Source organism: Lissotriton vulgaris, chromosome 10, assembly GCF_964263255.1.
Source record: "Lissotriton vulgaris chromosome 10, aLisVul1.2, whole genome shotgun sequence".
NCBI classification, from domain to species: Eukaryota; Metazoa; Chordata; class Amphibia; order Caudata; family Salamandridae; genus Lissotriton; species Lissotriton vulgaris.
Window position 1 is genome coordinate 947,589,914 of NC_141698.1, and position 12,925 is coordinate 947,602,838.

At 41.5% G+C, this 12,925-nt stretch overlaps 1 protein-coding gene across 2 annotated transcripts in view; it reads right to left on the minus strand.

Moving 5' to 3' along the window:
• The window catches only part of COL1A2 (collagen type I alpha 2 chain), a 67,572-nt gene that overhangs the window by 40,579 nt on the left and 14,068 nt on the right, over nucleotides 1-12,925 (minus strand). For both annotated transcript variants that reach the window (XM_086941950.1, XM_086941949.1), the window contains exons 5-13: nucleotides 10,964-11,008; nucleotides 10,607-10,660; nucleotides 10,446-10,499; nucleotides 9,325-9,378; nucleotides 9,080-9,133; nucleotides 3,905-3,958; nucleotides 2,745-2,789; nucleotides 2,476-2,529; nucleotides 2,321-2,365 (exon numbers count right to left, since the gene is read on the minus strand). In XM_086941950.1, the coding sequence (XP_086798076.1) occupies nucleotides 2,321-2,365; nucleotides 2,476-2,529; nucleotides 2,745-2,789; nucleotides 3,905-3,958; nucleotides 9,080-9,133; nucleotides 9,325-9,378; nucleotides 10,446-10,499; nucleotides 10,607-10,660; nucleotides 10,964-11,008 (459 nt within the window). The remainder of the gene's footprint in view (nucleotides 1-2,320; nucleotides 2,366-2,475; nucleotides 2,530-2,744; nucleotides 2,790-3,904; nucleotides 3,959-9,079; nucleotides 9,134-9,324; nucleotides 9,379-10,445; nucleotides 10,500-10,606; nucleotides 10,661-10,963; nucleotides 11,009-12,925) is intronic.

Sequence of the window (12,925 nt, forward strand, 5' to 3'; positions counted from 1 at the left end):
ATGAGTAGCCCCCCCGCTGGATGATGGACGGCAGTGGGGAGCATTCCATGCTCCCTTTACCATAAGACAAACTCAAATGTTGCTGTCATCTCATGTCTGCCCAGCTCTTGGTTTTACAGCAAGCATTTCCACCTAGTAAAATCATTCTCAGTATTTACATACCTACTTAGCCCATGTATAGGAACACTCTACTTATGATCAGACAAAGCACTGTTCCATATGTGAATACCACTCCGCTCAAACTGGAAGTGGGCCTTATATTTTAAAAATAGAGCCATGGGAATCTGGGCAATTAAAGCTTTTTGAACAATGGACATAAAATTGATGCTTGGATCTGAAATATTTAATCATCACGTCAGCACAAGCTTAACATTTTTTAACTCTGGTATCTTTAAGGTATTTAACTATGTTTCATTCTAGGAATGGTTGTAAGGGGTTTGTTGTTGATGAGGCAACATATTTAAGGTACGTTGACTGACCCAAAAAAAAGTGGCATATGAAAGTATAGGTATTACACACATACATCAAGTAGTGTGTTTGATTGCCAAATTATGATGTTACTGCGGTATAGGCAGTGGGAAGCGTAGCCTTTTCCATTGTAGCTTGTGCTACGGCCGAAAAGGATCACAGCACAAGCTGAAATTGAAAAAGGTATGTTTTTAAACATCTATGCACCATGTGCCAGACACAATGTGGCGCCTGACACTCGGGGTATGGCTGTTTGTGGGGGCACCACAGGTCCATTGGGGAAAGGGGTCCTGTTAGGGGCCACAAAGTCCCTTTGCGACAGAAAGGTTGTCGGAAAGGAACATCGTAATCCCTACAGCGGAATGTCAGTCAGTGCCTCCGACCAATGTCATCTGACTGACTGCATCATAAAGAGGCAGTCGGACCGCACTACTGGATGTCAGTCGGACTGCCACGACGGCCTGTCCATGGCAGTCTGATCGACATCCTGATGAGGCCCAATGTCCTTTGGTTACCCTTCATCCTCTCCTTCACATGCCTTATATCTTCCTATTGTCTCCCAATTAAATCCCAGGCATTGCAACTATTCCCTACTATGCATAAAGGGGATTTCCAAATCAAATTGCAGTTCAATGCCTACGGTTGCAAGCCTCTCAATTGTCACAGACTTCCTCAGTGACAACATCCTTGTAGTGTACAAGGCGGGGAACTTTATTGCATGTACATGTGTTTGAGCCTTTTAATGAGCTTGGAGTGCCTTTCTCACAACACGATAGACCAGACTTCAGTCCTTGTTGGATATATCATAAGAACATAATGTCAGATTGCATCTGAAATTTCTTAGCACTTCTAATACTTCTTATGTTGGCAGAAACAGTTCCTCTGCAGTATCTGAGAAAAAACAATGCTGCTTTCTCAGTGTGCATCTCAGTGTGGGCTAGTTTATGTCTACTGTTGGTGGTATACCGTAAAATACTTTAACACTCATGATAATTCATTGCAGGAAGATGAGTGAAAACAGTATGCCACCACTGCAAACAGAAGAATATTAACAACAGAGGTACAGAAAAAACTACTATAAAAATGTAAGACATGGTACTACGGATGTGGGGGTGACATCAGGGTCGGGGTGGGGGAGAAAGCAGAGCCCAGAATAGGACCAGTGTGGCATAAAATCATGACATCACAAATTGAGGGTGTGGCAAAATACACAGCATTTTGTTTATATACCTTACTCCCATGATCTGTAGGTCATGGAGCATCAAAGCAGGAAATTAGAGGCCTTAACATTCTAGTATTATTGGAAATAAAGTACTGCCAAATCTAGGTAACAAGGCAATGGCAATTCACTTTGGCATTCCACCCCATTACCGTACAAGCCATTGGGCATTGCTGGCTGCTACCTGGAAGTGCCTTGATGGCTTGCATTATCCTGGCCCAATACACCAGGTGGCAGATTATCCTATATTAACTTCAATACATATTTTTTGTATTGGTTTATTTGTCACTTTTACTTATTTTTTATGATTACCTCATGGAGATTTACTCATTTGCATGCTAGAGATCATGCCCAACAGTGCTTTCTAGGACATAGTTTGCTCTGATACAAAGCTAAATTTATGTGAAGACTTTTGTTTTTACAGAATCTCTGCAAAGCCAAGTAAATCTGAACATAGAGACCTAAGCTTACACAGACTTTATGGAAAGCAAGCATAAAATATGATATAATATCCCTCCAAAATGTTTTGAATATTTTCTGTTATTTATTCAATGGCAACAAAAGTGTTATTTTGTGTATTGATAACTTAGTATAATGCTGATTAAAGGGTTAATAATCTGTTTTTGTACTTACAGATGGGCCGCCTGGACCTGCACTGCCGTCACTTCCCCGAGCTCCCTGGGAACAGTAAAAGATGGAGAATAAATAAGTGAGTTCATGTACCATTTGTTACACGATAGTTGGATTATTGTCAGCTTCGAACAGAAGCTATACTAAACATTACTTACAACTGGTCCAGGGCCGCCTACACGTCCCCTCTCTCCTGGGAGGCCACGGGCACCCTACCAAAAGCATAAAGATTGACAATTAGCTCAACTTTATTATGATACACATATAGGAATATTTCAAGAACCATACTTGTCAATTCAAACTTTAGCATTGGCCAGCGAGTTACATATCTATGACAATATCATGCGCTTATCCATTTTAAATATGAAAAGCTTCAACATTATTTATTATTAATTACCACAAAAAACAATGCATTTTGCCTACTTACAGCTTGACCTGGAGAGCCATTTTCACCATTGGCACCATTTTCTCCCTAACAACAAATAAAGAATTAAAAATGAGTGCACTGGTAATGTACAAAAAAAACACCCTTGAAGCAAAGCTGTGCATGTTATAGGAAGGTTCTTTGTATTAGGTAACATACGAGTCTTGTGGTTTCCATTTTCTGTAAGGTCTACGCAACAATACTTCTCAATTTTTATGTTTAATGAGCAATTGTGTAATTTCTACCATGCAAATGTTCTTCCTTAGCTATGCACCGAATTCAGAAAAACCTAACCAACTCCCCTACCAATTCAAAAAGACAAAGGATAATTTTTATATTGTGAAAACAAGATATACATCACAATATAAAATTGATAACTCACAAGAAGTACATTTTCCTTGAGTATCCTCTTAAATGTGTTGATTATTGTGTTGTGTTTTTGTGCACTGTTGTTAAATTGATTTTTATTTTAGTTGTCTGATTTTTCCATTCATGGATCATGACTTCACATTGTTCAGCATGTTGTTATATCGAACAAAATGGTAGGCATATTGAATTTCATATATTAATAAAGGATACAAAGGAAATGGATAAGTGAGGAAGTGATTATATAAAAGAAGACTATCTTATCTATAAAGTTTATTATTTCTCTTTAGAGTAAACATTGCAACTAAAGGGAACACACTAGGAACAAATGTTTTAAGGTAACATGAAAATCTGAGTAATCCAAGGAGAAAGACCAAGCAAACTGCGTACAAACCTTCCTATAATTAGGTGAATTTGTCTAAATTTAGAAATTTCTGCTAGCAAAAATTGCAACATAATTGAAAGCGACTCTACTCACATACGACAAAACTATTGATATCATTGATAATATAGGGACTTGTGTCTTTCTCTTCTTTGTGAGGGCAAGAGCCTACAGAGCACAGGACTTTACCTAATGGTTTACTTTTTCAACCAATGTTTAATCGGATGTGCATTTGCAAATACACAGTATAGATTACTTTATTCAATGGAGAATTTTGCTCTATCTAGAAATGTGAGCTAATTTAGAGTGTAAATACTAAACATCTTTTGCACCCTGGATCTTGTAATATGTGCCTTGTTATAGATAGAAATGGAAGAGAAATTAATTTGAACCGTGTTGGGTAAATGACACGTACCTTGGCACCAGCACTGCCTGAACCTCCTTTGGCACCATCAAAACCATTGTGGCCCTGAAAAAAAATATGTATATGTTATTTCTACGCAACCCATTATCATCCAGTTTTTTTAGATCATTGCATCTGTACTATTAACTTTTTCCCATCATATGCAAATACAGACTCATCACATTCTAAATATAAACCTGTCAATAACCGTGCTGTCAATCGTTTCTGTGGATGCCCTGATAACTAGATGTACACTGTGTCGCATATACATAATGCACAGAGGATACATCATTAGATTTAGCTATATAGTGAAGTATTTTATCTTCCAATTTGATAAGTGTGTCAAACAATGCAGACAGCTGTAGAATAGGTGTTGGTAATCCAATCAAAGGATGTAACTGTGTAACCAAGACTTGCAGTTTTCACTTGGATATTTCAGTCCCACACACTAACCTTCCACAAAGGTCAAAGCAGGTTCAGTGGTAAATGACAGAACCATGGAACTACTGCATGCAGTTAGAAGATAAATTAAATTGAATTTGCTCAGAACCCTTTTCCCTGTGTAAAGACATGTTAAAGTAATATCGTTTTTGGAATCCAATAGATATAATTGGGAGGAAAGTAGGCCAGAGACCACCACCTCCATGTTTGTTTTGGGCATTTTTTCTGTATATAGAGATTACACTCTGGCTAAATTGATAGGCAGTATGTCTTGAATGCTGGAGATGGCTCATTAATGGTGGAAAGCCTTCACACTGTACTAGATAGCCTATATCACTCCCAATCTGTTGTGCTTAGAAACAGGTGGCCTAGCAAAAAACATTTTTGGCTCAATATAAATGTTGGCTGCAAACACACTCTGTCACACCAGCGACAGAGTGTGCTTACCACTAACATGATGGTCAACTCACAGTTTGACCAATGGAGGAGAATATTCCATCCCCGCCATAACCAAACTTCTCCAACGGTTAATGGATTAAAGGCTGATAAAGAATTGGCTGTATGTCTACCTACCAAATTAGGATGGGCGGACATATAACTGTTGGTTACTGCCTGTCACACCAGGCACAACCTGGAGGTAATGGGTAGTAAAAACAAAAGATTACCCCTTTGCCATGGAATATGGCTCCTATAGCGAGGAGGACATTGTTTTTTTTATTTTCAAGCCCAAACACCCACTTTGGTTATTTGTATTTCAAAATTTAAAAAAAACTTTGGAATCTTCGCTGTAAGGCTTCATCAATTTGTAACGGAGCCGTAGGACAGAGTTCATATGCATTCACAGGAACCGCCATGACAGTCGTTCCTGTAAATGCTAGAAATGTCAGCCCAACAGACATTTCTAAATTTAGCAGCTGTTCCCTCTGGCCAGGTCAGAGGAGTCTTTTCCTCTGTTGCCCTGGTGGAAAACGAACCGACCACCAAGAATTAAATCAGGCCCTTTGTATTTGGATCCCAGGCTCATCAGCAAAGCCTAAAGTCTACTAGGGGAAAAGGGGCTATATTTTTAAATTTCAATATTCTTTATTTAATTTCACAGCATTCAGAAAACGTATAACTCTAGCAGGAACTTTTTAAAGGAGGCTATGTTGTAGTTCTATGTTACTTCTTAATCACAAGAATGTGTAAAATGCAATGATTCGGATTGTACAAAGTGTGTGCTTCATTATGAGCCCTGAGGCTCATAACCGGATGACAGCTAGGACGCGCAGCGGACGCGTGCAGCCGGCGCGCCAAAGGCAAGCCCGTCTGCGCCCGTCCGCGACCGGCCGGTGCCCGGGGCCACCACCCCTGCCAGGTCGACTACTGAAATACGCTACAGCGCCCAACAGCTTCACGCACTATGCCCCACACTGGGGGAGAAATGTAAGCACAGTATTAGCCTGGAGAACCATGGCAAAACCTGCACTTATTGCTCTTTCGCCATAGGCCGCAAGCTGAAGCACAGAGATAGTGGTCAGATAATTAATCTCTCCCTAATCAACTGCAGATCGCTAAGGAAACACCGGAGGGAAATATATGACCATCTGGTGGATGAGCAGGTGGATGTCTAACTCCTTACTGAGACTTGGCTTGATGATACCTTGGCACCAGAAATCGTAGAAGCTCTCCCTCATGGCTATGAAATTAGCAGAACTGATAGAACTGCGGGAAAGACTAGAAGCAGGAAATGGGCAAACTTCTCTACAGAGGCATTAAACAAGGCCCTATACAGGGTGGGACCCCAGGAGGTCGGGAGATTGAGGCAGCCTGTGCGGCGCTGGACAAGCGCATTACGGAGGCACTAGATAGTACGGCGCCTTGGTCGAATAATGCTCCTAGGAGACTGACATAGGGGCCGATTATGATCGCGGACGGACTTGCGTCCGTCCGCGATCATTGAGGAGGAGGGGACGTCCGCATGGGCTGCGGAGTCCCCTCCTGTGCGATTAGGATGTGACCGCCACCCTGGCGGTCACATCCTCTATTTTTAACATTGCAGTGGGTGCAGCTTTAAGCTGCACCCGCAGCAATGTTAAAAATGCACGCATTGCATTTGCATGCAGAAAGAGGCAGGCACCGCGCGGTGCCTGCCGCTTTCTGCATGCAAATGCAGTGGGGTACCATAGGTACCCCCCATGTGCACCCCCCACCCCCCCTTCACCTAGGGGGCCCGCAACGGGCCCCCTAGGTGAAGATCCGTATGCTTTTCCATGGCGGAAAACCCGTCGCGGAAAAGCACTTTTAAAAGCCCATCCTGATATGGCGGACGGTGTCTGAGAGACACCGTCACCATATCAGAGCTTTTCCGCCGCGGTTGTGAGCCGACCGCGGCGGAAAAGCTGCGGACGGAAACCAGGACCCACCAGCCATCCTAATGTGGCGGTGGGTCCTTGGTCAGTCCGCTGCGGTTTTTCCGCATCCTCGGGGCCGGCGGTGGCTTCCGCCGGCCCCGAGGATGCGGAAAAACCGCAATGATAATCAGCCCCTAAGTCTGCCCCATGGTTCGGGATGGAACTCCGGGGCAAGAAAGCTGAATGTAAACGCCTAGAGAGACAATGGAGGAGAGGGTTCTTTGAGGAAGAAAGGGCTGCCTATAAAATCATGCTGAAAGAATACCACGCCTTAATTAGGAAAACACGTAAATCATACTACTGCAATAGGACAGTGGGAGCAGACAACTCAGCGAAGGAGCTGTTCCCCGTTTACAAAGAGATCTCCAATCTCGCCAACACTACGGTTCCTATGACAGGGTCAGAGGAGTCCTGCAATTGGATGGCAGAGTTCTTCTCACACAAGGTAGAGAAGATCTACTCCTCATTCCCCGTCAAGAGAAGGCCACCCGGGAGGAGACATCTCTACCCATGTGGAAAGCAGGGACTGCCTCCAAACCTTTAGAGTTCCATCTCGGAAGATCATTTGTACTATAGCGGGCAGTATCAACTCAGGCTCCCCTAAAGATCCTGCGTCACCTAAAACACTGAGAGGGAATGTGGAGACTCTAGAGCCAATATATCAGACACCTATTAGAGCTCTCCTTTGAGGAAGGCAAGGTACCTAAAACTTGGAAGGAAGTTGTGGTGCTCCCCCTGAAAAAAAAACCTAATATCAGTATGGAGCAACTGGAGAATTTGCGTCCCATTTCACTCAAGCCATACCTCGCCAAGATCGCGGAGAAGGCCGTCAATAATCAGCTGACAACCCACATTGAGGCCAATAAACTGCTCCATCCCACTCAATCAGGTTTCCAGGCACTCCACTCGACCGAGTCAGCATTGCTGTTAGCCACAGAAACCTTACGGAAACATGCTGATGAAGGCCACACGGCGGCACTGATCCTGCTGTATCTCAGTGCCGCATTCGACACTGTGGCCCATCACACGCTGCTACATTGTTTAAAGAGGGGAGGAGTGGTGGACAAAGCATGGGAATGATTGGAATCCTTCTTGTCTGACCGTAGTTTCCAAGTGGCACAGGGAACTTTCCGGTCACAAGCCATCAGCCTCAAGCAGGGGGTGCCTCAGGGGTCCAGCCTAAGCCCTACCCATTTCAATCTATATGTGACACCAGTAGCTGAGATCATAGAAAAATGTGGGCTGGAAGTCGTGTCATATGCAGATGACACGGAACTAGTGGTGGCCTTGACCCAGCCGAAGGAGCAGGTAACCGCTAATTTTAGGTCATGTTTGCAGGAATTGGCGGCATGGATGGCCAACAACTGCCTCAAACTGAATGGAAACAAGACAGAGGTCCTGATTGTGGGGAAGGCTCCGTCAGTGTGGACCTCAGCATGGTGGCCTCCAGCTCTGGGTCCTTTACCTATTCCCAGCAATCAAGTGAGGAACTTAGGGGTGTGGATCGATGACAAGATCTCGTTCGATACCACACCAAACGAGTGGTAGGCACATGCTTTGGCACGCTGAGGATCCTTAGGAAGACACTGGACTATCTGCCTGTGACAGCTAGGAAGACCATGGTCCATGCACTAATAACATTAAGGCTGGACTATGGAAACGTCCTATATTTGGGAGCCAATGCTAAATGCATTCAGAGGCGGCAGCGGGTACAAAATGCGGCGCCCCGTATGGTTCTGATGCTGCCACTGAGAACACTGCATTGGCTTCCAATTAGGGAGCGTGTTGCATTCAAAGCACTTTGTGTTGGTCACTGCATCCTACAAATGAAAGGACCCACTTACCTTCACAACCTGCTCATGCCGTACCACCCGACCCGTCAACTGAGATCTAGCGGGACAGGGATGGTGCTGGCGCCTAAGTTCAGTAGAGTAAGAATGGGAGGATATTCCTTTCGTGTCTTGGCTGCTCAGAAATGGAACAGACTTCCTCTGGAGCTTCGGCTGGAGGAGTCAGAGCTCAAGTTCCGCAAAGAGCTGAAAACATTCCTGTTTCCTAAAGATTAGGGCGAGGTTCTGTTCTGTTAGGTTCGAGTGAGCAAAATTAGCAGCTGAGTGGCATAACGTGGCAGTCCATAGCGCGGGGACACACTAGTACAGTGTAACCAGGTGCTTTTCAAGCTTAATAATAATAATAATATCAGGATTATGATGTTGGAAACAAAATAGTTAGGGAAGCTGTTTGTATGCCCTGTATAACTTATGTTTTGGTATACCTTTTTTATATTTTTTCTGAAAGCTTACCACATTTGTATTAGCATTATCTCTTCCTATTTAAGAAACAATTGTCTTACCCTGATTCCTTTAAAGCCAGGGAGGCCAGGTGTTCCAGGGAAACCACGGGCACCCTGAAAAAGAGTTACAATGCAGCGTATTTAATGAACTGAAGCAATAAAAATAGTACAAACATTTTCTCATTCATCCATCATGCTGAATCAGCAAACAAGGTTTATTCATTAATACTAACTCTTAAGATTACAGCAGGTATTAAACTGCTGAAGCCAGAGGCAAACAAACAAAACAGTAAATGTTGAGTTACCTGACCACCAACAGTGCCTCTCTCACCAGGTCTGCCAGGTTTTCCAGGGTTGCCCTGAAGTTGAGTAGAGAAAAGAGCCAGTGAGTACATCCAACAAGTTGTATTATCAAAAGGGAAAGAAATTGGGTAATGTTTACTTCAAACTTTCTTTTTCTGCTACATCAACAAAAAGAAAACTAGTGCTTTAAATGTGCCATACACTGCATAATAGCTGCAGTGTGAAGTCATGTGATCACAGTGGCCCATTAATGTATTATTGAACATGTTGTATATACTCAATTTGCCATTTGTGTATTTTGATAATAAAATACAATGTGCAACAAACATGCATAACTCATGAAAAGAACGTGATCTGGGAGCCTCTTCATTATGTCACACCTCATCTATACTTGGATTGTAAAACTTTTTAAAGGCTTCATCCTGAGTTAGTCTAAAGGAGTTGAAATTTTCATAACTGCTTTCCTCCATGAAGACAGAAAAAACAGATCTCCACTACCAGCATGTCAAACAACATATGAAATAACAACTGATGGAAATCATGTGTTATTTATACAATTTGGGGGCATTGTTACAATTTATAAGTGGACAAGGAATGGAAACCAAAAAGAGATTTGTCCCATAAAGTATTCTTCAGGAGATACTTCTTTGTGGTAGCTGTTTTGTATATTTTCTCAGTGAGTCGACTTCAGGTAAAACTGTTCTGAACACAAAAAGTTAATAAATATACTCTTTTCCTAAATCTATGTCGCAGCAGGACGAGGGGAGAACCCTTTGGAAAACTTCAATTTTGCAACAAGAAGTTGGCAGTGTAGAAGCCAGCTGTGGTATGTCTCCAGGCAAAATAGGCAATGAGTGGATAGCTATCACATGGTGATGCCCTAATATTTCTCTTTTGGCTTCAACATAAGATGAATAGGCAATTCTCTCACCCTACATGAAAAACACATGTTCTATATTGGTGCATGTTTTCCTATTTAGTATCTCATTTGAAAAATAAGCTTATTTTGGAGTATTGTCTTTCTAGTTCTGCTTTTTGTGTCTTTTTAATTTGTCGATATCTTTACAATAAAATAAGTTCCTTCCCAAATCAGACAAAATATTGCTGAGAAAATTGTACTTACATCTTCGCCGGACTTTCCAGGTGGACCGGTTGGACCTCGGGAACCCACAGGACCCTGTTTGTTTGTAAAATAAAAATATGGAGATTTAGACAGTTATGCAATCTACCTGCAAGTGAAGGTGTGTGTGGTGTTTGTGTTAATATATTAGAACAATTACTTACAGTTTGACCAGGTTCACCAGGCTCACCAGGAACGCCTTGGAATCCTTGGGAACCCTAAAAGAACAATAAAATCAGACAACATTTTGTAAACAACTGTATTGGATTCTGACTACATTTAAAAATTACTGTGCCTTAAGATGGGAATGTAAGTGTACAAAAGGGCTATCAGAGTTCCACAACAATGGAGGATAATGGGAATCTGCCACATGCAGTTAGACAAAAAATAATAATGGTTAGCTTCTGGTGAGAACAGCTCATATTTTTGTTCTCACTTGATACTGTAGGTTGCTTTCTAATTATTTTTCTATTGATCATGGTCACTTCTATATAATAATACTTATATCCACTTATACTTACAGGAGGTCCAAGTGGTCCTGGAGGGCCTCGGGGTCCCATCAGACCCTAAAAGAGGAAGAAACAAGTTATTTCATCATCCGTCAGCAGCCTGCTCCAATAGTTGTCTCCGGCCTACACAAGCAAAGTGGAGGTTGAAAATACTGACAGCTTACACACTGTAAATTATTATCTGCTGTCCTCAGCTGGTTTTACCCATTCCATGCGTTGTAACCACAAAAATGGTTGCAGAGCATGTGTGGCCGTGCCCTTTCTATTAGAACTTGCATGAGGTTTGTGATATATGCATTGTGTTTTGAAGGCCATTATGAGTTGCAGAATACTTTTGTGCACTGTGAACTGGCATTTTAAAATTTGTAAACTGCACTCTGTTTTTTGCATTGTTTCTCATCCATTTAGTTTATCTAATACTATTAAATTCCTAATGCACATTTCGAAGTGCAATGTTCACTCTTCATTGTAACTGTTGGTGGCATAACAGGACTGTATGCTTTAATAATAATTTCACAAAAGAAAGTGTTGGGAAATTACTAAGCACATAGAACACAGCCAATCTCTTCATGTGGTATGTAAGACTAGTGTTAGCAAAAACATCATCTGGTAGAAATACCATGTCTTAAACATCATTCTCAAAACATTGTTACATTGGGTGTACATTTTTTATTATTAACTACAATGGGGCAATATTTACTACACAATAATTCTGTCAGATGATATTTTGATTTCAATATTCTAGTAGAAGAACTTCAATCCACATGTTGTCTCCCTTAGGACAGTTGCCGAAAAACCTCATTGGTACTACAAAACAACTGATTTTGGTTGACGATTAAATATTTTTCCTAGAGTTGCTCACAATTTTTGGATCTGCAACATCAAGGTTTTGGGATAGGGACAAAACAATAATGCATGGCAAATGAGAATCATTGGCAAATGTACCTGCATCTTAATCTGAAAATTACTTTGTGATAAATCTAGTAAAGCAAATGTTTTCTATGCCCGAAGCTATCTATAGACTCATGAGTTAGACTCATAATCTTGTGGTTTGAATACCCAGCCATGGAGAAGTTAACCTGAACAGGTGTGGTGCATTATAATTCGGGGGCATAAGTTGCCTATAAATAGAGTATTAACTTTTATAAAATCAAAATTATATTTAAGACTACCAGTTTAATTTAATTTCAATTTTAAAAATGGAGGAATTTGTCTAAGTCCAATAGCTCCACTCCTAAAAATAAAAAGTGCTACACTTTATCCTTCCTGTTTGCATGTACTGATTTCCCACACAAATTCTAAGCCAGGATTTGGATGTAGCCCATGGTAAGTGTGTTCAAAGGAATTTGTGTTCCGAACTGCGTTTTCCTTTCCTATCTCTGTTGGATAGTGTGGCATACCTGAAATATACACTACAGTTACTCTGGGAAGTCCCAAATTGTAAAATGGGCCTCTGTTATGGAAATTGTTAACAGGAAGTCATTGTAAACACAAATCCCCCGGAGGGTACTAGAGAACAGTTACTGTCAAATTGAAAGATTGAGGTTGTTAGTCTATTATAGGGTAAACCTTCATTCTGAACTTTACACGGTACTATCTCATGTGTTGTAAGCAGTTGGGAAACCTTTAAAGGGAGCTTAGAAGAAAAAAGTACTTTGTTTGTAGTCATATTAGAAATGGTAAACACTTTAAACACTCCAGATTGTATGCAGAAACTGCATAAGGTGAAAGCTGATGTTAGAGAAAATGGTGTTTCCTTTAATGTCTTTAATGCATGGGCCAATGATAATTGTCCTAGTTACCATATAATATTTTCTGGTTTCGTTTTAGCAAAACAACAGCTCTCCCATGGAATGTTTACTGAGAAGTAAAGCACTTTTAATATTGACTTAACTGGAGATCTGAGTAACTTCTTACTCTATGTGTGAGTGGCTCATCAGTCTTGGTATTTTTTTCTTCGCATTCTGGTGCTTG